A 26,854-nucleotide genomic window follows, 5' to 3' on the forward strand; every position below is an offset into this window, starting at 1 on the left:
TTATGAACTGTATTTAGAGGGTGTTTAGACACAATCTCTCTTTCTGCCATTATCGATTTGACATTCGATAGAAGAAGACGCAACATTGTTTAACAATTCATCTTCTGTGTGATATTCATAGGTAAAGCCGATATGAAGAACTTTTTGTACAAAATTAATCAAATATTTTACACAACTGTATGTATACAACGCTATAGTGTCTTCTCTTTCTATCAGCTGACTTGTTCTATCTCTCTCTCTTTTTATTATGTATTCATTACAATTAAAACAAACAAGTAAATTGTTTCCCGTGATAATATACAAATTGCTTTTTCCTGAAATTGGCAACTTTTTCATCCAATGTTTTTTTTTAATGGATTTTTTTTTCAAATTTTTCCGACTGATTGAGCCTCCCCACTATTACACCTTGGTCTTAACTATAGAATATACCCCCCTCTCAATTAGTGGGTGTTAGAGTCGGCTAAGGGAAATTAAATTAAAATCTTCTATAAATAACATGGATTTCATCTCAACTATTTGTATGACCAGGAACCAATCCAATAAAAAAGTATTAATATATTTTGAATAACGAATGTGAGCCTGGTGGTCCACTGGTCATGGGCTAGGCTCCAACGTGTTGATGCCCCCTGGGTTAAGACGGGTCTGAATATTGCATAACCACATAACATATAACATCCGTTTTTTTTTTTCAAATAACATATCCAATGAATGTACATATACTATAAATAATAATGGCACCTTAATATAAATATTTATACCAAGACATATAGATTATATAAAATAAATCACATACATAAAGCAAATGTCCAAAGTCTGAAAAAAAATATATCTGGGTAGGTACCACCCACTGATTATACATTCTACCGTCAAAAAGTAATCCTTTATATTGATGTTCGTTTCGAATTATGAGTAAATCAGTGAGACTACAGGCACCAGTGACATAACATCTTAGTTCCCAAGGTTGGTGGTTCATTGACGACATAAGTAATGGTGAATATTTCGAACAGTACCATTATCCATGGGACCACTTACCATCAGGTGGCCCATTTGCTCGTCCACTTCCCTACACCATAAAAACGAGTTTTTTCTTTTATTCCATCTTTAAAGCTAAACTATTATGCATACAACCATGTGTATAGGTGGCTTTGATACTGTTTGCGCAGACTGACGCCATGGCATTTCTACTGCCTATCAAGTGTATGATTAGATCGATTCCCGCTTGATGCAAATATTTATATTGTTCTTAAAGCTTCGATCTTAGTATTGGCCTTGTGGATTACGTATACCAACTTTCAGTCTAATTCAGAATACAAACATTTGAAAGTATTGTATCTAATAATAGTAAATACTTGATTAGATTTCTTTTTAATTAACTTTTTAGGTAAAAATAATACTTTATCCAATTATATTTATTATCTATAGTAATACTATAAATACAAAAGTAACTTTGTCCGTCTGTTGCTCTTTCACGGTCAAAACACTGAACCGAATTTGATTATATTTGTTATGAAGCTTGAACTCCTACGAGCCGAGCATAGCCGCGAGCGACAACTAGTATGTCATATCGTATAAGTTTTTTTATAGAAAGAAAATTAAACAATTAAAATTAAAAATGTTATTTTCAAATAGTTTTCATTATTATAATGTAGTATGAATGAGTATGTCAGTTATTTTTTAGTCATTTACTTAAACATCTAATTATACACGTCACAACAATTGTCAAAAAAAACCCGCGAAACTCAACAGGTCCTTATAAAATACGGGCGCCATATTGATTTTCCAGTTTTCACACAAGCGCACAAGGTATTACAAAAGTCATCTGTTAAACGCTTTGCATCCAGTCAGCCAAACAAGTCCAACGCGTGTGCACGTGTGTGCCATCATTTGTTTATTTTTTTTAAATCCAAGGAACCTCGTAAGTACATGCTGTAAGTGCGGATTGCGCGGTTAATTTTATGTTCTGTGCCAGTGTCTTTTTTAAAGGATAAAAAAAAGTAAGTAAGGAGGAAGTCTACTTTGATACAGCCTCGAAAAGTGAGAGAAAACTACATGAACGATTACTGAATGAATGATTAATTTTCAATGTCAGTTTAGTTTTTTTTTTTTTTGTAATCGAAGTTCATGTTCTGATTAATTAACTAAAGCTTTTCCAATACAATAACACCAGTTTAACTTAATAATATTTTTATAAATGTATCTATATAAAAATCTTATACAACACTTGAATTTATAGTTTGTTTATTTTTAAATCAACAACACAGATAATTTAATGCATAACTTATATAGTAATTATAATTGGTTACGTTTTACACATTCTGTAAAATCACAATAAAAAAAAACCTAGTAACCGGTATATATAAAATTTACAAGGATATAAAAAGTTTAAATACAGCTTAGAGTTAAGATTCCAAAATATAACAATCCGTTTAGTAGGTATATAATTATTGTATATTTCTAATACATAAAAAAAACTAGTAATTCAATGTCTTTTATGTTAAAATTTAATACGATTCAATTAAAAACAAATTTGTGTAATTAAACAACGCCAAAAAAAATTAACAATAAAATTACATTTCATAATCTGTATTTCCAAAACTAAAACATCACCTCGTCGTACAAGGTTATAAAAAAAAATTAAAAAAAAAAACTTAATCACTATAAATCAAACAAAATTATCTTTCCAACAGTACTAAGAAGAATAAGGACAAACATTCACTTTTCGTGAGGTCATTATGTACTTAGAACTCGTATTGATTACTATAGTTGCGATTTGTTTATATTAAATATATTATGAAACATTTTAAACTTCGTTTATATACAGGGTTATTGGTAATTCGACGTATTCCCGTTAGAAGGTGATAGGGATGATTATTTGCGATCATTTTAACCCCCATATGCATAATGCAAAAGTGAACCACTTTTGAGTTATAACGTTTTTAGATTTTTTCAAAATAAGTCAAAAATGCAAGTTCAAAAATTTATTTAAAAAAAAGTATCAATTAAAATCTATTTTTTCTTCTTATTTTTAAAACCGAATAAACACTGGTTATTTGTCAATATTAAAACAATAATTATCGGTCCAAATTTAAAAATGCGAAAATGAAAAAGATGTTATTTAAACTGTTTTTTGGTTTTGATCCCACAAAAATGCCTTGAAAACAAAAAAAGTCGTTATGAAACTTGTCCTGCAGATTATTTTAAAAATATAACTGTTTCATCAGCTCTCCAAAAATGTGTAACAACTACGATTTTATTTTAAAACAACCGAAATTAAATGACCACAAAGGACGCTGGTGGAAATTCGTATTCGAACATTAACGAATTCGGACTAAAGTTCGCTCTTTAAAATTCACACAAAATTAATTAAAAACAATACCCAATGTAAATACAACTAAAATTCAAATTTAAAATAAAGTTTATAACTCAACTACCGAATTAGTCAAAAGAGAGCTGATAAAACAGTTATGTTTTTAAAATAATCTGCAGGACAAGTTTCATAACGACTTTTTTTGTTTTCAAGGCATTTTTGTGGGATAAAAACCAAAAAACAGTTTAAATAACATCTTTTTCCGTCTCGCATTTTTAAATTTGGACCGATAATTATTGTTTAAATATTGAAAAATATCCTGTGTTTAATCGTTTTTATAAATCAGAAGAAAAAAGTAGATTTTAATCGAAACTTTTTTTTAAATACATTTTTGAAGTTGCATTTTGATTTATTTTGAAAAAATCTAAAAAACGTGATAACTCAAAAATGGTTCACTTTTGCATCATGCATATGGGGGTTAAAATTATCGCAAATAATCACCCCTATCACCTCCTAACGGGAATACGTCGAATAACCAATAACCCTGTATAAAAAGTAAGACTGACTCGTTCGCTAAATTGCAGAAAAGGATACCTTCGTCTAACGCATTTAAAAAAAAACTAATACGTTATTCAACTAGGCTCTAAATACTTATTATATATTAGACAAAACTGCAAGAAAATCAAGGAATGCTATCTCCACGCCTTATATACATTCTATAAATCCTAATACAGTTTTCGTCGTAGCATTTATGACAATGAATTATGTGTTTAGATATTATTATTTTTTTAAGTTTGTCTGTATAGTTAGTTATCTTTGCCTTTAAAACCAAAACACAAATTAAAAAGCTACAATTGTATACCTAATATAAAGGTTGAATTGAATGCGTACACCGTCGAGGCACTTGGATTTGAGTGCCTACGTGATATTCTCTCTAAAGGTTTTAGAGGTTTTAACTTTTATACTATAGTAATACTATCTTAAGTATATTAGGAATGTATACAAACAATATTTAACTCAGTTTCGTTGACTTCTATACAGTTAATCCCCGATTTCATTTATGAGTCGACATTTTATTAATAAAATTCATATTGCAAAATCATAAACATAAAACATTTCACCAAATTTAAATAAAAATACATTTATTTGTAAAAGTCAGTTTTACACCGATATATTTGAACTAGGAAAGCGTATCATAGGGGCATAGCTTCCCAAACATTGAATCATTCTATTATATTAACAATACTGTTAACTGTTAAAAATATTTCTTGAATTTGGAAGTTAACATTCTTTTTAAAAAAAAAATTGAGTGTTTGTTCTCTTTGTGTTCTAAATCATTTAACCGATTGTGAGTAAGGTTCGTTCTGCGTAAGCAAGAGAAGGTTATTGACCCATAAAAAATACAAGAAATATCCTTTGTATTATTTTTATTTGCATATATTTGTCTTTTAGTTTAAACGTTATACATATCCCTTTATTAAAACCGTGTTAAGCCGGGACGGATAGCTAGTAATTGAAATAAACTAAACTCAAATACTTCCATCAGTACTAATACTAATATTATAAATGCGAACGTAACTCTGTCCGTATATTACGATTTCACAGCTGAACCACTGAAATGAATTCGATGAAATTTTACCCCATATGTTTTACCCTAGGCTTTTTACCTACCCATGGCACTGTAAGAAAAATTAAATATCCCTTACATCAATGCGCCACCAACCTTGGGAACTAATATATTATGTCGTATGTCTGTTGCTACATCAATAGTATTGCTGTTTAACGGTATATGTCATAAGGTGGTACCTACCCAGACGAGCTTGCACGAAGCCATAACACCAAGTGTAATTGATTCCTTTTTAAGCAATATACACACAAAAAATAAACGTAAAAAGAATAATTTAAATTTTATAAATATTGAGAATTTAATATTATTAACTTATTATATGTGTAAAATAAAAGCTTTTAAAAAGGTTGTTAAACGTGTGACAGGTGTGTGTTGAAAGGAATAACAAAATCGTTACTACTGTCAAATTAGTTAAGAGACAACAGAATTAAAACTATTAATGCTAAACTGCTAATAAAAGAGGAATAATTTGAATTTAGAAAATTAAAAAAGGTACAACATGCGCAGCCTAAAATTTTGAAAATATAATTAAAGTTGTATAATAAAATTAAGAAGATGTATAATAAATTAAACCGAATAGTACTATATGTTCTAAATTTTTTCGTCAGTGTCCTTATAAAGGATGAGTCACATCATATTAACTTCAATTTTAAAATTATCTGTGAAATAGCAAATAGTTCATTTTTTTCTTAATATAGAAAACTTTACAAAGCTTTAGTTGGATTCATTTTATATAATATAATTCTTATCCACCAAGCAGCATTCAAGCAAAGAGGTAGAATTAGCTCCAAACTTTATCTTTAAAACAAGAATTCAACCAATCATGTGATCTCCTTTAGTTAAACGACTATCCGCTTAAATTGATCATGACATGTATTCGTGTACTTGTTAAATATAAAAATAGTAATTTTTGGTGTCTTAACAAACTATGGAATGCGTTCGATATTTAAAATTAATTTGTATTCAGAGCTCGAAATTCGAACCGATTAGTTTATAACAGTATGGTGATCTACTTTCCTTATTTCACTTTCTATTTTTATTAAAATATCGTAACGTACAATATACTTAAATGACAATACGAAATTCGAATTTGAATTTAAAAAAAGAAATTCGAATTCCACATATCTAGCTTCATAACGAATTTTTACGAAAATAGACCGATCGTACAATAAGATCTCTAGATTTAATACTTTTACTTATTTAGAAAAAAAAGGTAACTTACAAGAACAATATATTAATTAATTCAATAATAGAGCTTATGTCCATATATTTACAGAACAAAATCGCATGCAAAAATTATTTGATCACGTGTAATTTTTTTTATAGCCCGCGTTAGTAGAATTCACAGGAACATTACGTCTTTGTTATTTAATTTGTAGCATGTACGGTCAGCAAAAAAGGCACGTGATGTTTTATTTTTAAATAAAAGCAATTTGGCAGTTTTTAATTTGTGAATTTATTAATGGTATCTCATTTAATTTTTGTAGTAAATACGAAACTGGGTTTAGGGTTTTAATTAAAAGCACAATCAAAACAACCTTAAAATCAAATTAACTTTTATTAGACATTATTACATAGCCTGTGATTTATATGACTATAAATATTTATTATAATTGTATTATTAATTAGCTGGGTTAAAATATAATCCTGGAATCCTATCGGTACCAAGCCATCCAGGGTCCGTAACACACATAAAAAAAAACATAAACATCATTCCATCCATTTTGGACGAGTGTAGTCACACACACACACTTGAAGAACTATTATTTATATAAAGCATAGTCTATGTGTGCACGTTGTGCACGAGTACTTGTTAGTGTCACATGCGTGAGTGTGGGTATTTCTTGCCTGGCTGCGATTCCTTCCTAAATACCTATGATTTATTCACCAGCAGTTTGGTGGCGATGCGCTGAACGGATCTGTGACACTTTTGTGTAGACTCAATGTTATAAATATTTGACTCATCTCCGTAAAGTTTTTGTCAAAAATCTTTATATCCAAAATCTATATAAAATTGTACAGCAGCTAGTAGAGGTATGTATTGTTTTCTTGCTGTCTGTACCTGGTAAGGTCAAACATCAATGTATCGTTGTGATATCGTTGAAATCAAAACACAGTTTTGATAACGTCCAGCGAATTATCGAACTTATCGTGATGATATAAAGATCATATTTGCATGTGCACGACAAAAAATTGTAACAAATCATTCAAAACGTTTATCCTCGTTAAAAAGACGGTCAATGTCAAAATTAAGTGAGTCAGTTATAAAACTCGTTTCGGTAACCGTATACCTAAGTTCAAAGATTATTTGATTAAAAATATTTTTAATTATTTATTTTTAATTATTTGATATTCAGTGTGAAGATCATAAACCTTTATTTATAAATAGTTCCCAAGGAATGTGGCCGATTTTTTTCTTTTTTATAATATAAGTATGCAAACGAGCAAATGGTAAGTGGTCACCACCGCCCATAGACAATGGCACTGTAAGAAATATTAGCCATTCCTTACATCGCCAATGCGCCACCAACCTTGGTAGCTATGGTGCTATGTCCCTTGTGCCTGTAGTTACACTGGTTCACTCACCCTTCAAATCGGAACACAACAATACTGAGTACTGCTGTTATTTATTTTTTATTATCAAAATCTGTTTAATGCCAATTCCCCCAAGTGTCCCAATTTATTTGGGGTTTCATTCTCCTCTATTTATTTATCTATTTTGATCCCCAACAGTCGTACATAATATATGTACATCCAAAACTCACTTTAAATTAAATTAAAACTAATTATGTACAACCCATTACAGGAGAACACACCATCTCGTACAAAATTATAAAAAGTATACTTAACAAATAAAAAAAAAAAAACAAATATTTTAATAAAAATAAAACACAAAAACAAAGAGATATCTGAATAAATTTTAAAACCAAATTTTTGTTTAAAAAAAAAGAAACTAAAGACGTACGTATGTATTTTCGCCATCTGATCATTCATATCCACACGCACTCTATCCTCTATGGTATGGCTCGACTCTATGGTAGTCCTCTCCCTCCCTCTCACCTCATGCTCATCACTCTTTTAGTCAAGTTATTATTGCCAATATAACTTACAAACGTGATAACTTGACACACAGAATTTATTTTCGGATTTAATATATATAATTATATATATATAAAAAAAACAACGTACAGAAATTAATATCATTCTTTTCGGATAAACTATATCAATTAAGTAATCCTATTTAAGATGAATACTAGTTGCAACTATATCCTGAATATTGTTAAGCCTATTCCTAAGAACTGAATCATGTTTTAACTGGGTAGCCGACCCGACTTTGTCTAATAACCAAATAACCAAATATACGATCAAGGTAAGCGATCTATTTTTCCATTATTGTATGTTATAAATCTTAATTTACTGTTCGTTTAATTAAATATATTATAATAGTTGAATCTGCGCATTATAGAAAGTAGCCTATGTCCCGGGTCTCAAACTATCTTCACAACGAATTTCATATAAATAGATTTAGGCGTAAGGCGAGGTAACAGACAGAGTTACAATATTAATAATAATATTAATATAGATAATCAAAGCCAGTGCTTCGAAATGTATACGACATTTTTTTTATAAATACTTAATATGTTATTTATTTTCACAAGGCATTTACTTAAATTGAATAAAAATAATGGTAATTTCTTCCGTTTTTTTTAATATGAAAACACTTACCGTGAGTTGTTTTTAGAAGTTGAATACGCTGTTTCAAATTCTTTGTAAATTATTAGAAGATCTACAAATCTTATGTACAACATGTATCTATCACAGTTTTAACAGCGTTCGCTTATAAAACGCCTGAGCCATAAATTTTCTTTCCTTTCTCAAAACCACATGTATTAAAATTGTATAGTATAAAACAAAGTCGCTTCCCGCCGTCTGTTCGCCTAGATCCTTTAAACTACGCAACGGATTTTAATGCGGCTTTAATTAATAAACATATTTAATATAAAACATGCATATTATATCAAAAAAAAAAACCAGGGAATTTCAACTTTCTAAACAGACAAAAACAAGATTTTTTCTTTAAGTTAAATTATATATGTTAAAGTAGTATATATCATTATTGTACCCATGTAAAGCCACGACTGGTAACTAGTATTTAATTTAATATAGTATGATATTTATTTATCATAAATTTGTACGTACATCTTGTCATATATAGCAACTATCTGTACTTAAACTAGCCTATCATGATATAAAAGTTGCATCAATTAAATCAATCGCGTAAATCCAGAACAAACAGACAAACGAAACTTAGTTTTATAATTATTAGTGTGGTTAAGTAACACAGACGGTGAGTTGTGAACGCGATTGAACTATAAATAGAAATACTTTCAATTTCGAAGCTCTTTGTGTACGTACATATAAATATATACCTATATATTGAAACAAAGGTTCTACGTATATTGAATTTTATAGAGTACCGTTTGTTTTGAGTGGAATTTTTATTACTGTTTCGGTAAGAAATATATTATTAGCCTTGAGTTCAACGATGTTAGGTTTGAGGTGCGATATAAATGTCGCAGATTCAATCCTGACCCTATCATCTGATCTGATCCTATCATTGGATATAATCAATTTAAAAAAATAAACTGTGGTGTGTTATTACTTCGTTTTATTACGGACCATCTACTCTATTCACACTACGCTTCACCTCATATTAATTAAGGAATACTAATATTCCTATTTACCCCTCCTTTTAATCTTATCACTTGTGTTAGGAGTGGGGACGAGAATAGCCCAAGGGGTCAGGTTCGATCCTGCGACTGAAATTTGTATTGATCAAACAAATCAAAGAATTTTCTCCAGTCTGTCACAGTAGCGTGATTTATTTTTAAAAACATCAATAACATAAAACCGAACCGAGCCGATACGACTTGGGAACCTTAGAAAGAGCGCACTCCTTTCTTAAAGGCCGGCACGCACCTGCAAGCCCCCCGGTGTTGCAGATGTCCATGGGCGGTGGTAGTCAATTTCCATCAGGTGAGCCTCCTGCTCGTTTGCCACCACATATCACATAAAAAAAATCCAATAAATTTGCGTTAAAATTAATGTGATTAATTACTCATAAGCTATGTTATTAATTTAGCTATTACAAAAAATAATAATATAGAATATATACATGTCCAAATATAGGGCTAAATATGTATTATCATAAGCATTTCGTCGTTTAATGAATTTTATTATTTAATAATTTCGATTGATATCTTATTCTGGTAAATACTATAATAAATATAATGATTATAGTATATAATCATAGCGTAAAATTATACAAAATAAATCTACATACTTATATAACTGAATACGATAATTTTGATATTTTTTGACTTCGACTTTGATATGTTATATGAAAAATAAAGGATAAACTGTATTTATTTAAGCCGGGTTTCTGTCTAGTTTAATAATATTTCTTTGCCCCGTTTGTTATCCTATAACATTCATCAGATTCTAATTATATTACAACTTGTGTGTTATTGACACTCGCGTGAAGGTTCTGTCGTAGCATTCTGGAACCTTCCATTGCTCTATATTTAATACAATAAATTTACATCATAATATTTTCTTGTGAAAGTAGCTCTGTATGTGTGTCTGTTCAAGATTAAAACACTGAATCAAATTTTATGTAATTTTGTATGAAGCAAGCTTGAACTCCAAGGAAAGTCATGGGGTACTGTTATTATACCAACCACAAAAACACGAAAGTAGCCGCGAGCAATCAAATATCCTTACTAATAAATGAGGATACATTATTTGTAATGTTCTCAAAAAATACTAAACGAGTATAAACAAAACTTGTACAGAGGTTCAACTGTCGGAATGCGTGAATTCAATTTTCCTGTTATAATAATGCTTAATTCAAGTGATGGCGAATCTTATTCTATTTTCAAATTTGATTTACTTTTTTCTTTTATCATCTTGAAATTTAGCAAAGGTCATCCGCTACTCCATACAAAAAGATTATACGCAAGTATTATATAATTATTGGTTAGAAAAAAATATATTGAAATGTTTCATAGCTATTAATAAATATTAAAACTATGGATATTATTGAAGTTTATTCTTGATCTTGTTCGTGACAAATGCGACCGTACACTGACTGGATTTCTAGGCCACAGTAATAGTTAACCTAACCGCCTTGTTCTAAAACACTTAGCTTAATATCTTAATATATATAAAAATTAAAGTTACTATGTATGTTTGTCCTCAATTCACTTTTAAAACAATATTTTGGTAAAATTTTGGTTAATTATTTTGCGTTCCCACGAAGTCTCCTGGTTAAACCAATACAAGAATTATTCTTCGTATGTTTCGCCTTTAATAGAAATGTTTTAGACTAACAAATGTTTTTCACATCTACAAAATTCTACTAGTGCGAATCGATTTCATTCCCAAAGCGGGATATCATCCATAAATTCACCAGACTTTCGCCAGCGTTTACCGAACCGACTTGGGAACATCTCAAAAGAGCCTGCTCATATCTTAAAGTCCAGCAACGCACCTGCAAGCCTTCCTATGTTGTACATGTACGTAGATTGAAGTAGTCCAATTCCATACGATGATTCTGCCGGTTGCCATCTACGTAATAACAAATTTAGCAACAGAGGAAATTTGAATGATTTGTAGGATCATGTTGTAAAACCGTATAAAAAATCGCCCTACAAAAGTGATACCGACTCTATAAAGTCAATATATGTCAATATATTGTATATATATTAATATTATAAATGCGAAAGTAACTCTGTCTGTTAGATCTTCGCGCTTAAATTGCTTAACCGATTTAGATGAAATTTGGTATATATGATATAGTTTGATCCACCAACCCGCATTGGTGCAGCTTGGTGGAATATTCTGCAAACCTTCTCCTCAAAAAGAGAGGAGGCCTTAGCTCAGCAGTGGGAAATTTTCAGTCTGTTAATGTTGTTGTTATAGTTTGATTCCCGGGGAAGGCTATAGGTTACTTAATGTACCCCTCGAGATGATAAAATGGAGGTAAATATCTGTGTGTTACAGATGAAGTTTTATAAATTTCACCTGAGTAAAGTCAGCTCAGCTGGTCAGTTCAGCTGGTTTAATAATATTGACTTAATATGGATAATCGCATGATTGCAACATATCAATAAACATGCAAGTCTGAACTTATAGATCATTGATTAATTATTGATCATGTTAACATGTAGGAAATAAATAACAAATTAATTAATCAATCCAAAACCGCACACACAAACACATCCACATTAGTACACACAAACAAACGCGATATAAAATGTTTCATGATTTTCATACATTGTTTTGATAACTTTACTTTAAGAGCCAATATGCTTAATTGAAAACAAAGCTACAGAATTATCGCGGGCTTATTTTTTTAAGCAACGGATGATCTAAGAGCTATCTTATGGTAAGTGGTCAGCAACGCCCATAGACTTTGGCGTAAGAAATATTAACCATTCCTTAAACCTTGGCGAAGCAAGGCGAGATCTTTTACTTGGTCTTAGGACTCTGTGCAAGACCCTCCGGGTATGAACCACCCACTCATCACTCAGCAATACTTAGTATTGTTGTGTTCCGGTTTGAAATGTGAGTGAGCCAGTAAAATTACATGCACAAGAAACAAAACATCTTATTTCCCAATGTTGGTGGTGCATTGGCGATTGGTGACAATTTCGTGACGGCCACCGTTTGTCATTAATAGTAAAACAATTTAACTAGTAATAATAAAACAAGACTAATAATGTAATAAATGATAACAGTAAAGATTAAATAAAAACAAATGAAGTCAAGTACAGATTAAAAATAAAAATAATTGTAAACATATAATTAAAAGATAGAAAAAACAGGCAGTTATCTACATCTTTGTTATATTAAAATGACTACTCTATGTCATAATAACGCGAACAATGCTTGATTAATATGAGATTAAAATTACAATAATAATTATCAATCAACTTTAACTTATCCTGATTGGTCTAAATCTCGAGTCAACCTCCGTTCATTGGTCGAGACCTTAAAAGCACGTTGCACGCAAACAGCTAAAATCCGATAACTGGTTACAACCGCCGCATTTTAAATGGCAATCGTATACCTTAACCTAAGCATAAAATATATCATGATATTCACTACTAATACTTGGTGGTAGGGCTTTGTGCAATCCTGTCAGGGTTTACCAACTCATCAGATTTATAACCGCCAAACAGCACTTAGTACTGTCGTGTTCCGGTTTAAAGGGTGAGCCAGTGTAACTACAGGCACAAGGGATATAACATCTTAGCTTCAAAGGTTGGCGCATTTACAATGTTTGGAATTGTTAATATTTCTTACGGCGCTAATATCTCTGGGCAATTTTGAATACAGCACCTTTTGCTCGTCTGTGTATGGTATATGACCATAAATATAGAATAATGGAATCTTATCATACTGTTAGATTTAAATCATGCGCTTCGTAATTCTACGCTTTAGTTCTACGCCAATCTTTCACACATCGTCGGACCGTCTTGCCAGACATCCGATACTCTGCTCCCCTTTCCCTCCTATAATTAATATATATGCCACTTTACGTAATCTTCCAGTACGAAACATTTCCGTTGCTAAGTTTCACGTTCGAGACGTGTTGTGCTCATTTTTAATAACTATTCTTATGCGAATGTTTAGAAAACTGATCAGAGAACTGCGTCTCCGTAATAGGAAAATTTGTGTAATTTGATAACTCAAATACCACGCCTCAAACGCGTGGCAAATGTTTCCATAGTTATTTTGAACTTTTCAAAAGATTTTGATACAATATTATGTGTGTTTCGAATGTATAATTATTGAGATTTTTGTTTCATATTCATTGTATTTTTTTAATATTAAAAAATCCCTCGTTATATTTTGAGAGTTGCACACAATCTGTATTATATAATAGTATCATTATATTACCTTTTTTATATACGTACAGTTATATACCTGGCATCCGTTGCATTGAACGTTTAATTATTATTTTTTCTTTACACGGAACTTCTTTGTCATCTGTTTTTAATTAATAACCAGTACCTTTTATATGATAACAATAAATGTACGAAACTTAAACTAAATCGAATGAATGATTTAGGATACTATACAAATCAAAAGGAAAATATTATTTATTAATTAATTAATTACATTTAAAGATATCAGCGATCAGTAGTTAATATTTTCCACCGATTCAATATACCCATAAAATAAAATAATATAAATAATTATTTATCTTGCACAAAAATCTACGAAAATGAACTCCACTCTTATCTAGGTTTTTTTTATTATTTATCTAATATATTATCAATTTATGTGTACGAGTTATTAATTAATGTATTATTAAAATAATAATATCGAAATATAAATGTCAGTAATGAGCCACAAGTTCACGTCCGATGTTTTGACGCATCATCAACTCGTGTATTGAAACGAACGATATCTTAAATTGATTAATTATTAATTAAAATATATAATCTCGTGTACAAAATACATAATAATTCTTATCATTGCTTTCTAAGTATGATACAAATGTAGGAAAAATTGTATAACATGTGAACAGATAATAAATAGTTCAATGAATTATTGTATAATCTATATCAAGATTTATTTTTTTAATGATGAATAATTTTAATTTAGTAAAATCGTGACATTTATATTTTTCTTTCAGCGGTTAAGACGTTAGGCGAAGGGTTTTTTTTTAACTAAATCATGACGCAAAGGAAAAAAAACTTTTTCAATGATAATATGTGATAAATTCTAGTTTCCGAGACGCTTTTTGGTCGGTAGCAAATGACGCAACAGACGACCAATAAACGTTGAGATTAAAGCTAAATTAACAAATAATCTGACTTTGACCATCGTTTCAAAAACTAAAACAAAAATTACATGTATAAAAAAACTTAAAAAGTACCAAGTATAAAAGTAAGATATTCTTTCAGTCACTATATACACACCCAAAAAATCAATGGAAAAGTTAAATAATATCGAATTGAATGGAAAATTATAATATATATATATCAATCATTAGTAAAAGATACTGGCATAACATGAAACAATGTAACACAAGTTAGAAAACAATACTGTCCCCTAGGAAGCGTGTAAAATAGGTTATCGATAAACAAGTCATAAAATTATTACAGATAACCTAAAGATACACTATTAAAACATCATTCCTAAAGTTGATCGACGCAATCCGCACGTTACGCCGACACTCGCTCAAATAAAAAATTAAAAAAATAAAATTTTTAGACTTGATGATAAAATAAAAATGGCCGCTGTCAATGGAAAAGATCTAACCGAACAACCGGTACCGCCATCTTCCTTAATACGCCGCGTCAGTTCGCGCTCGATTCGAAATTCAATTTCGGAAGACAAAGAAAATGGCGACGTTTGCGCGGGAAAGGGATCATTTGTAAGCAAGTATAAGAAGACGCCAGAAGCGTTGAAGAATTTCCACATGAACGATGCTGAGAGCGAATTAGAAGTACCAGGGACACCAATGACACCGAGGACCTCCACTACACCGGGTTTGTTGTTTTTTTTGGACTGAAGGCTATGCAGATTAATTATTTTTCTGACAACATTTTTATTTCTTCTGTCAAATCTATTCACGATATAATCTGCACTCTTAAAGTCCATAATAACCATAATTATGGCATCTCCATCAGAAGAGATGGCACTTATCATTTACAACGCAAGGAGTATTTCTTTCCTTTAGCAGGGAAGTTGAGTGTAGATATATTCAGCCTGGGGAATGGGGTATAGTATTATACAGGGTACCCTATAAATAAGATTCCGAGCATGGGAATTGCTCAGTCTGTTTCCAAAATACATTTATACCCCCTACCATTAAAGCATATGAAAAAATATTCAATATTATATTTTATAAAATAACATTCCTATATACATACATATGTATGTTTCAACGGTAACCATTTTTGAAGTAGACGGCAAATTTTTGACGGTAGATTTCTTGCCGCAACTTTTAATTTTTAGTTCATTGAACACGTGGATGGAATTGGGGAATATTGTGTTGCATTTTATGTAATTCTTAGTATATAGCTTTCGTGTGCCATTTTGTTACATTTTTATTTTGTTAAACTGTAACATAAGTGAAGGATTGGATCATGCCTTCAGCATCTGCCAATCTGTCTGCTCATTTAAGTTATACAAATATTCGTTTGTATAATTTAAATAAATTATACAATGTCTAATAAAAAATAAATATATAAGATTAAATATTAAATACATTTCACTGGGTTATCGCAACCGTTCAAAGTCAATTTTTTTTATGCAAGATAAAAAATACGCTACTGTGTTGATATAAACAGTAGTACAATATACGGAAAAATTATGTTAAGTATTTGAGAAGAAAAAATGTTGAAGTTACTTTGACATCTGTTTATGACATTTATTGTGAGAGAAAATCTTCCCAGAGTCGATACGTATGATAAAAGGACGTCGTAGTCACGTTTATAATCAATATTTCTCATTGGACCAGAAATATATTTTCACTGGAAATATATTTGCAATAAAAACAAAGAAGAATAATTTTTGTCCAATGCGAGATATTATACCATTTGTAAAAAACAAAAATATCATTTTTATGTGTCGCCATTAAAGACGAATTTTAATTTAAGCCTTCATGGAATTCTTCCATAACTTCTGTTCTATAAATATTTAATTATTATCAAATAAGAATATTATTAAAACTAGTTTTACTCTTTTAACAATTGCATCGTTTTTAATTTAAAAAATATCCACGTTACAATGTATCTAAAATTAGTTATAGCACACACATTATTTCTGCCTGCCCTTGATTTTAGTTCAAAGATACTTAACCCACAACATATTAAATACAATAAAATAAATTAAGCCAATATCAATTGCAATAAAAAAATATTTATTAAGATCCAAACATCAAATTAATTTAATCTTTTCTTACCAGGCCATGAGAACTGCACATTCCATCACGACCTGGAACTGGATCATAGACCACCAACCAGGGAAGCACTGCTACCTGACATGGCTAACTCCTATAGACTACTACTCACAGGTAAGATTCTTTGCGCATTGTCTAAAGCAGACAGTAGATGTAATTGATGTAAGAAGGATTCTATAAATGTATTACTGATATTTAAAGGTACTATGATAAGGTTAAGCCATAGGATACAAAGATTTCAACTTGATTTATCATTGATTAATGAATTTACATTACAATTTTATTGCATTATGTTGAATTTTCAATTGAATGTAACCAATCGAACTCGGTATTGGACAAGATCATATCAGAGACGTCTTGCCAGAGTTTAGTAGCAGCATCACAATTAACGGTCTAGGATTACAGTTCTGTGTATATTCTGTGTTTATTTTGTGGACCAATTCACAGTCAATATATTTTCTCTTCGTCTAAATCTACGAATGTATTTAATATTTTACTAAGATGCTCTGCTTTCTCTCAAATTAATAATGAATTATTTATTGTATAATTAAGTTTATTACTATATTCTTAATTAATTAAATTAATCTAATATGATAATTTTAATTTATATTGGTTTTTTAATTCTGTTGTGATAATATTGGGTCTTTTTAATTACAGGCTTAGGCGAAGATCCCGAGAGACAGGGCCTTCTGAAAACACCAGAACGTGCCGCTAAGGCGATGTTGTTCTTTACCAAAGGATACGATCAAAGCCTTGAAGGTAATTAATAAATTATTATACATAAATATTTTAAAAATAACCAAAGTTTCTGAGATGAATTTGATGAAAACGGCTTATTTAAAAAAAAATATATAGTTTTATAGATTTTCACAGGATTAAAGAATTAGAAGGGCGCTATTTGAATTGACATTTTTTTAACATATTCTCTTACTAAAAAATAACGGACTTTAAAATTTTAGTAAATTTAGCATTGGGTTCACACAATATTTATAGTCCTCAAACAACTCAATTATCAGCACTATTGTTCTTCAAATTTTATTTCTTTTTACATTGCCGAGATTCAATAAGGCTGCGTTATCACATTATAACAATCATTTATAGGCAACAACGAGACCAAACAATGTAATAACAAAAGTTATTATGATTATTATATACGTATGAATGATGAAAAAGACTTAAGTACTGAGTTGAATCTACATATAGAATCTTTGGTAACTTTTATTAGTGCTCGTTTTAAGTAGTCTTTAAATAATGTACATTTTGATTTATTACAGAGGTCCTAAACAATGCCATATTTGACGAAGACACGGATGAAATGGTCGTGGTTAAGGATATAGAAATGTTTTCAATGTGCGAACATCATCTCGTCCCGTTCTACGGCAAGGTTTCCATCGGTTACCTACCCCAAGGCAAGATCCTTGGGCTCAGTAAGTTAGCCAGGTAAGAAATTATTTTCCAACAGTTTTAATTTTAGTAGTAGCCTATAACTGTTCCACAGTGGGCAGTGCGACAGTCCCAGCACCTTTAATCCTCTCGAGAAGAGTTTACAAATCGAATACTTTCATGTCATGAGTCAAATTTCTCCCGATGTACTGTACTGTGTGACTTCTTGGACTGGTTCATAAATACATTATTATAAACTCTTTGTTCTCCAGATTAGATATAAACCACAAATCCTATGAATATGTCAAATAAAAAGTTATTGCCTTTTTATTCTCAAAATTCTAATCACCGGAGCATTTGAGTTGGAAGTGTTTCTACGTCCAACATCTGATTTTTTTCCCGTGATCACTGATTTACCACATGCACAGTATGGGTATGGCACTAGAGAAGAATGTAATAGGCGAAGTAATCATAGATGACTAGTTCCAATTCCACTACAACACCGCCCGCCTGTCGGTAGGATCGTGGAGATCTTCTCCCGCCGGCTGCAGGTGCAGGAGCGCCTCACGAAGCAGATCGCGGTGGCCGTCACGCAGGCCGTGCGCCCCGCCGGCGTCGCCGTCGTCATCGAGGGAGTGTACGTATTGTCTCGTTTTCCTTACATTACTAGTGGGCTTTCTACTTAATTGCATGAGCTAAGATAACATTTGAGTGAGCAATATTTTGGAGCTTTATTGTTCAATACGAGTGACTTAAATAAACAAAACGCCTACAAATCGTTTCAATATTTTTGAACGCGTGGCCACTACCTAATGACCTATTTGTTCGTTATTATTTTAAAGATATGACAGTAGCTCGTAGAGACCAAATAAGTCTGGTGAAGCCATCGAGTATTAATCTTCACCATCAGTAAATCTGTGTTTCTACCAACAGACACATGTGCATGGTGATGCGCGGTGTTCAGAAGATCAACAGCAAGACGGTCACGTCGACAATGCTGGGCGTCTTCCGCGACGACCCCAAGACCAGGGAGGAGTTCCTCAATCTCGTGCACTCCAAGTGAGGATCACACCGATTAATTGTTATTTCATGTTTTGCTCATTCACTGTAAATTATTTTTACTTAAAGGAGTTTTTTTGTATACGAAGGAGTTCTTTGCCTACTATTCATTTCTTCATAACTAGAATCGTTTTTCTTACTGAAGACTGTAACTTTACAGTGGCACTCTTAAATAGTCTTGGGTTCGCAGTCACTTTCGTGATGAACTCTTAAATAACCCACAAATCTATTATATAATTTAAAAAGTTAGTTTGTCCTATATGGGATAATATCTCAACGAATTTGTTTTAACGATTTCGGATCAAAATTAGGTTTTTTTTTTTAATAATTTTTGTTAAACATTATATTTCGACAAAAACATGGGTTACAGTGACTTTTACAATACTAATACGGCTTCAATGAAAAAATATCTATTATTATATTTTTTTTATTTATTTTGTTCGAAATTTAAAAACAATAGTTCTAATTTCAAAGTTCCTTAGTTAACTTTCATCCTATAAAATTATAGATTTTCATAAGCGTTTGTGTTCAAATTATTTACAAAAATTTACAAATATTGATTACGAATCAGCAATAACTTATATTTAAATTAAATTAAGTTTTCTTTTTAATTCATATTTTAAGTATATTATAATAAGTTTTTAATAATAAAATGAATCAGCAAATGTTACCAGTTACAATTATATGTTAACTGTTTTTACTATATTATCAGATTTCAAATTGCTGTAATATAAATACAATAAAAATATTAGTTTTGTTTTTTCTGATTCATTTCTGATACTTAAATGAATCAAAACTAAATAAACTGAATATTATTATTATGAGGTTTTGATAATGTTTTATTTTATTATTAGTTGAGGAGTTATTGAGTTACAAATACGAAGAAAGAGTTGAGGAGTTCTATGTAAAAGTTCTAAGAATTTTTTTCATTGTATCCTAATATAATAGGTGTTTTGCATTTTGTTGATTCATTTTTTTATGATAAGTTAGTTTTGCGCTTTTCTTGTTTTTGTTCTTGCAATGTTTTTTGTTGGAACAAATTTTAATTAAAAAAAAAAAGAATACTTTGATTCCCATACACGCTTTATTGAATATTTTGTATAACACGCATATTTTTATATTTTTTGATTTTCTAAGAGTTATATAATGCGTGCCAAAAACTGTTTTGTAAATATTGTTTGTTTTTTTGTTAATTGTATATTAATATAAATATTTGTTTTTATTTTTATCATTTTTTTTTTCAAATTAAACTGCCTTAAGTAAAATCATATGCATGTTTAACTTAGTTAATTATGTTATTGAGAAATAAATTCCTTTTTTTTCTTTTAATGTTGTTGACAAATGAATATTTTTTGTGAGATTTGATGACAAATTTCATTGCCCAAATATCATCGCTTCTCTCAAAAAAAAAAGTTCGTTAGTTTAAAAATCGAAAACGATGAGTACAATATTTTGTCTATACGTGGACCAATGTAAAAATCTCAAGACGTAAAATGGCTGACGCTTGACATTTTTACGATATTTTTTTTTGAATACAATGTTGATTCCATGACGATGCCTTAAAAAATGTGAATATACGAATTTTATATTTAATATTGTAAAGTGAGCATTTGATTTTTTAAATAAATTTTTTTATTTAAGTTCAAATTTTGGTTTTTATTTGATATCCCTATATATTTATTTTATTTTTAAATAAACTCGAAAGATTGAAATTGAATTCGAAAAAAGCAAAGTAACAAAGTAACCGGTAAATGTCAAAAGTCTCTCCTCTGAGGAGGTTTCGTTGTGATGCGAGTTCTGCTTGGTATATATGGTAGATTGTCATCTGATACACGAAGGTTACCTTACGATTATTTCCTTCAACGATGGGCACGAGACAAACAAATAGTACTCTGAGGAAATAAGTTATATATAAAAATCAAGCCAAAAAAAATCATCCCGATTTCTTCACAATTAATGGTGATTTTTTTTCCCTAAACTTAAATGCGACCAAACGAGAAATAAAAAGCGCAAGTCCCAAACAAAAAAGTACATATTTTTAAAATATAAATCTTAAAATGAATCAATTTCCGGAGTCAATAGAGTTCTGAGGTAACAAACATAACAAAATAGAAACGAATTTAAACCCTCTTTTTTTGAATTTGGCTAAAACGTTCCTCAAGTGATACCCGGATTTAAGCTCCCAATTTTCGGTACCACTGGGCAATCTCAGTTTTTAACTAGCAAGTGATCCTATATATGCCTATAGAAACAGATGTCAGGACACTGCTTGATTAATTATCATGATAATTGGCACACATGTATGTATATTTTTCATGCAGATTTCTATTCTATGAATTTGCTGCAACTCACCACTAGATGGCGCTGTAACAAAACTTATAATTTAATTTTAATAGTTTTTACCAATAGCTCAGTTTACAAATAAAACATCATGGCTGTCGTAATCATTGAGGAAAAACTACTTATAAATATCGACCCGAATATTAGGTCACAAGGTTGGTGGCGCATTGTCGATGTGAAGAATGATTAATGTTACTTGCTGAGCTACTGTCAATGGACAGTGGTGACCACCTACCATCAGGTGGCCCATTTGCCCGTCCGTATATATTATCTATATTTATAATAATTCTTTATCAAAAACCCCACAATTAGTTTATTATTGTTAGGGGCTGCACTGTCCATATTGTAGCCAAGGTTCGTTCGTTTTCATAATAGATAAATAAGACAACCACCAACCCGCATTGGAACAGCGTGGTGGAATATGCTCCATACCTTCTCCTCGAAGGGAGACTAGGCCTTAGCCCAGCAGTGGGAAATTTACAGGCTGTTAATGTAATGTAAATAAGACAAAGGGAGGCCATCCGATTTTATTGCATTTGAGCCCGAGAATTCCATTAACGCCACTGGATAATAAGAATTTTATTAAGATTTCTAATATATATAAATACAATTGTACTTTATTGACATATTCTGTAATTAAAAGAGTAACTACTAAGTTACTTGCCGGTTGTTATCAGTAGACTACATTCCGAACCGACTCGGCGGTGGTAGATTTATATTTAATTCAACACTGGAACATGACATGATTCAAAAGTGCTTTTATAATCAAAAATAATTTGATTTTGATTTCTAAAAACACCATTTAAAAAAAAAACTCATTCCGTCTTGTTCCTCGGATACAAAAGGATTGTCATAATATTTAAATTATTTTATTAGTCTTCCTTAGACTGTAATATTAATCATATTAACTATTTACATATATTGACTTTGTTTGTACAAAAATATAATTAACTTAACCCGATTTGGTTATGACACAACAAATATTCTTTGTTCATTAAAAATACATTATGATAAATGTAAGTATTACATTAACTAATCTAATACCGAGCAAATTTAAATTAAATAATTTAGGGCTGTATATCATTCGACGTTTACATTTTGACGGGTGAGTGTTCTTTACAATATTTTAAAAAGTTTTATTTATTTTAAATTTACTTCAAAGTGTTCTTTTTTTAAAAGTTTTTCCATTTGAATCTTTATATCACAAGTCGATTATATCAATGAGTTATATCGTTCGGATACTAGTACTGGTATAAAATTATTATTTTTTTGCGTTAACCTTCTTAATTAACAATATTAGTAATTGTCAGTATTTTTGTGGGTTTTTTAACGTATAATTTATAACGTATTATTTTAATTAAAAGTCATGCTAATTATTATATCATGTGTTTTGTATGTGTATATATTGGGCAGAATGTAGAGAACATTTTATTTTTAACCGTATCTATCTTGCTTAATGGTTTTAAAAAAGAACTTTGAAAAAATGAAATTTACTTTATCCAATACCAATTATTACAATATTCAAAGCACTTTCGTTTCACAATGTACCATCTCTTTAAATTATTTTTCGCTGTTTTCTCCTTCATACTATTTTTAAATCTCACCTGATAAATCAGTGCGGAAAGATATTTTGTGTTTAACTGACCTGCGACACTTTTCTTTGAGGTCTTCGATTTGCCCCATAATAATCGCAAAATAGAGCAAGGTCAACGACCTAAAACCCTCTCTTAAAGAGCAGCATAATTATCTCAGAAGTAGGACATTTTCGGGCTGTGATATTATACCTTCGTGGTTTTTTATAATCTCGACTAAACATACTATCATCCAGAACAACTAAAGAGCTTATACGACCCCACATAAATTCCTTTTATCTACATACCTATCAATAATAATAAAATATGACAACTTATTTTGAAACGCTAACACATCCGACCTAATATTCTAAATGCGAACGTGAGTTTGTTTGTTTTTTACGCTATTAAGTCTAAACTCAACTGATCTTGACAAAATTTTACATACGTGTTAGACCCCCCCCCCCTCCATGCGAATGAAGCCACTGGAAACTAATAAGCATAATCTATAGCAATATTATAAATGCGAAAGTAACTCTGTCTGCCTGTTACTGACTGACTAAACCACGTAACCGAATTTAATGTTTGGTATGAAGCGAGCTTGAACTCAAACTTTACTTTTTATGTCAAACACATGAAGCGAAGCCGCGTTTGAGGCGTTGGTCGTCGGTTGATTGATTTTAATAGATTACGGGGCCGGATCTACCACATGGCTTTTTGGGCTTCAGCCCAGGGCCCCGTGGATTCAAGGGGCCCCCAGCTAAGTCAAGTCAAAGTCAAAAATAGACGAAAATGCGAAATAATCCATAACTTTATTAAATTAAACATATCGTATGGTTTGCAGCCCTGCGAGTCCTGCAATCAAACCCATTCAATTAATTTAATTCAAGTCTACGTTCAGATACGGCCCCTAAGTAGTATTAGCCCAGGGCCCCCTAAACTTACGGTCCGGCCATGATAAATTTTCTATGCTATTATTATAATTTTAATCACTATATAATTGTATATTAATAAAGGTATATTAGAAATACTATTAGTATAGTTCTAATTAGGTTTGATAAAATAAGTCGTTAGCTTATTAGATCATTATAAATAAATGCCATTAGTGATATTGATAATGTGTTGATGTCTGTCTTTATATTATAACTGTCGTCTCGTTTTAACGTAGATATTGTATTGCAACGCCATCTAGCGACGAGTTAGAACAATGTACATAGTTTAAAATAGGAATGTTATGGATATTTGACATTTGACAATTTGGATCTGGATCTGGATATAGATTTAGGAGAGTTTAAAGCGGGGATGTTATGGATATGTTAGTTCGGATATGGAAACGGATATACGAATAATAATTTACCGGTTTTCGAAACGGTTACGGATACGAAATCGTTTTTCCATAAAATAACCTTCTATATTAGACAACTTAAATAGTAAAGTATAAATGAATTCCGTTAAGTCATTCCCAAGTTATGGCGTGATCAAGGGAAGGGATTCATTTTTAATTGTATAATAGACAAAATCTCGTTCAAAATCTAATCAATATTCATTTTATAAGAGCACATTTGAATCTTCAATCTACAAGTAAATCATCTTAATCAAATGATGTGATAATTTAGATATATTCTGATAATTAACTATTCAGGGCCGGACCGTAAGTTTAGGGGCCCTGGGCTAACACTACTTAGGGGCCCACCTAAGACATATCTGAACGTAGACTTGAATTAAATTAAACGAATAGGTTTGATTAATTGCAGGACTCGCAGAGCTGTAAACCATACGATCTGTTTAATTTAATAAATTTATGAATTCTTTTGTACTATCGTATTTTTGACTGACTGACTTGACGTGATTTGACAACGGAGCCCTGGGCTGAAGCCCAAAAAGTCATATTGTAGATCCGGTTCTGTTATTAAATCTATATTTTTAAGCAAACATTCCAATTCAAATTACAAGCATTGGTTGATACAAAATCAACTATTATTTATTACTGTATATATATATAGTAATTTACCTACCATTTTTTTTATTTTTTATGTTAATAAACATTACTATAAATGAAAAAGTATATTAGAAATGAAAAAGTAACAATATAATTATAGAATCTTATGGAGGCATTTTTACTTTATTTTTTGAAACTTTAAAAATATAATAAATACAATAAGTTTGATCTTTCATTTAAAAATATGCGAATCGATTTCAACAAAATAGCGAGATAAAATACTTTTTCTTTATTACAGATCACACCATGAAGATTTTTTTGAGTTTAACGGTGTTATCACTGGTCGGGCTAGCGTTCGGCGCTCCCACCTCTAGCGAAGAAGACGAAGTACTCGTTATCACAAAGGACTTTTTCTCCAAAGATTCTATCATATACTCAGGAAAACATGAAATCGTAAACTTAATGGTACCTCTGAATGGCCTGAATCATGAGAATGATAACGATCACTCATCCGAATACAATCCTAATTCTAACGAAATTGATCTTAATATTTTATTATTCTTCGTTGAAGCTGATGTAGATTCAAATGGCAATCGTGTAGACCGAGGTCTCTATGTAATGAGAAATGGGAAGGCAACTAAGATCTTAGAACATGGTAGAGATGCAGCTGCATCAAGGGACGACAGTAACTTAGCCTTCTTTGGAGCTAAAGATGGAATTTACGTCTATGATTATGCAAATAATTCAGCTAATAAATATGGCACAGTCGACTACAGTATAATAGGTATTGGCAAAGAGGACACCGGTGATGTCATATACATTCTGACAGAGAATCATGAAATGTTCAAAGTATCGAAAGGTGGAATGAGAAAAGAAAAAATAAACGACGTAGTTGACGCGAGACAATTTGTCCTAGATTTATCAAACAATATATACTTTTACGCAGACGATAAGCAAGCATACGTTCGAACAATTAATGGTGTTAAAAAAGTTGAAGGTCTTCCACAAAATCCGAGCAGCGTAACTCTTATCAAACCACCTGTGTTAATGTATGAAGATGCAGTTCCTTTCGTTGTCGATAACAGGTTATATTTTATCTTCGCTAATGGTACAAGTGAATACTTTAAAACTATATTCGAACCTAAAGCAAAACCTTCGGCATACGCTCCAGATGGATTCTTGATACAATATTATGCATATAATAATAAGATCTATGAATTCAATCTCATCGCTAAGTTTTACGACCATGTGACAAGTTATCTAGATACATTAATATATGACAATATGGATAAAATACAGTCAGCTGCAAACAAATCACCACGGCCGCGTCAGCGTCAACGCGTTTAAATTTATTGTGGTTACAAAATTAGGAATAATTTTTGAAACAAAATGTAATTTATATGAGTTTAAAGAATGTTTTTGCTAATATCAATATAGTTATTTTAAGCTATATGATATGAAATATATTATTTTATACGAAGGCCTTTATTGTAAACTACAAATATATTCAATAAGGAAATAAATATCATAAAATTTTACAAGAAGTTATGTCTCATTTTTCTATAAATACACGACTCAGCCTTTAAAATAGAACACGAGATACAAATCAACTGTATATGTATTATTATTTCAGTAATTTATTATG

General features: G+C 30.8%; 2 protein-coding genes across 4 annotated transcripts in view; both read left to right on the plus strand.

Annotated features, from left to right (window-relative positions):
* The window catches only part of LOC113392033 (GTP cyclohydrolase 1), a 41,887-nt gene extending 20,881 nt beyond the window's left edge, over nucleotides 1–21,006 (plus strand). Inside the window, exons 1-7 of one of the 3 annotated variants that reach the window (XM_026628239.2) lie at nucleotides 1,767–1,915; nucleotides 15,225–15,502; nucleotides 16,924–17,031; nucleotides 17,575–17,676; nucleotides 18,192–18,357; nucleotides 18,821–18,937; nucleotides 19,234–21,006. In XM_026628239.2, coding sequence (XP_026484024.1) covers nucleotides 15,244–15,502; nucleotides 16,924–17,031; nucleotides 17,575–17,676; nucleotides 18,192–18,357; nucleotides 18,821–18,937; nucleotides 19,234–19,363 — 882 coding nt within the window. In that variant the 5' untranslated portion in view covers nucleotides 1,767–1,915; nucleotides 15,225–15,243 and the 3' untranslated portion in view covers nucleotides 19,364–21,006. Of the gene's footprint in view, nucleotides 1–1,766; nucleotides 1,995–15,224; nucleotides 15,503–16,923; nucleotides 17,032–17,574; nucleotides 17,677–18,191; nucleotides 18,358–18,820; nucleotides 18,938–19,233 lie in introns of those variants that run through there. The other 2 variants (XM_026628240.2, XM_026628241.2) reach the window with 2 other exon arrangements.
* A 4,503-nt stretch (nucleotides 21,007–25,509) lies between these two features.
* LOC113392101 (uncharacterized) lies at nucleotides 25,510–26,556 on the plus strand. Its single transcript, XM_026628378.2, has one exon. The coding sequence runs from the start codon at nucleotides 25,516–25,518 to the stop codon at nucleotides 26,554–26,556; it is 1,041 nt and encodes a 346-aa protein (XP_026484163.2). The 5' UTR covers nucleotides 25,510–25,515.
* The last annotated feature ends 298 nt before the right edge of the window (nucleotides 26,557–26,854 follow it).

This window comes from Vanessa tameamea, chromosome 27, assembly GCF_037043105.1.
Source record: "Vanessa tameamea isolate UH-Manoa-2023 chromosome 27, ilVanTame1 primary haplotype, whole genome shotgun sequence".
NCBI lineage: Eukaryota > Metazoa > Arthropoda > Insecta > Lepidoptera > Nymphalidae > Vanessa > Vanessa tameamea.

Coding starts and splice junctions, on each gene's coding strand:
- LOC113392101 (XM_026628378.2), top strand. CDS start 25,516: ATGAAGATTTTTTTGAGTTTAACGGTGTTATCACTGGTCGGGCTAGCG.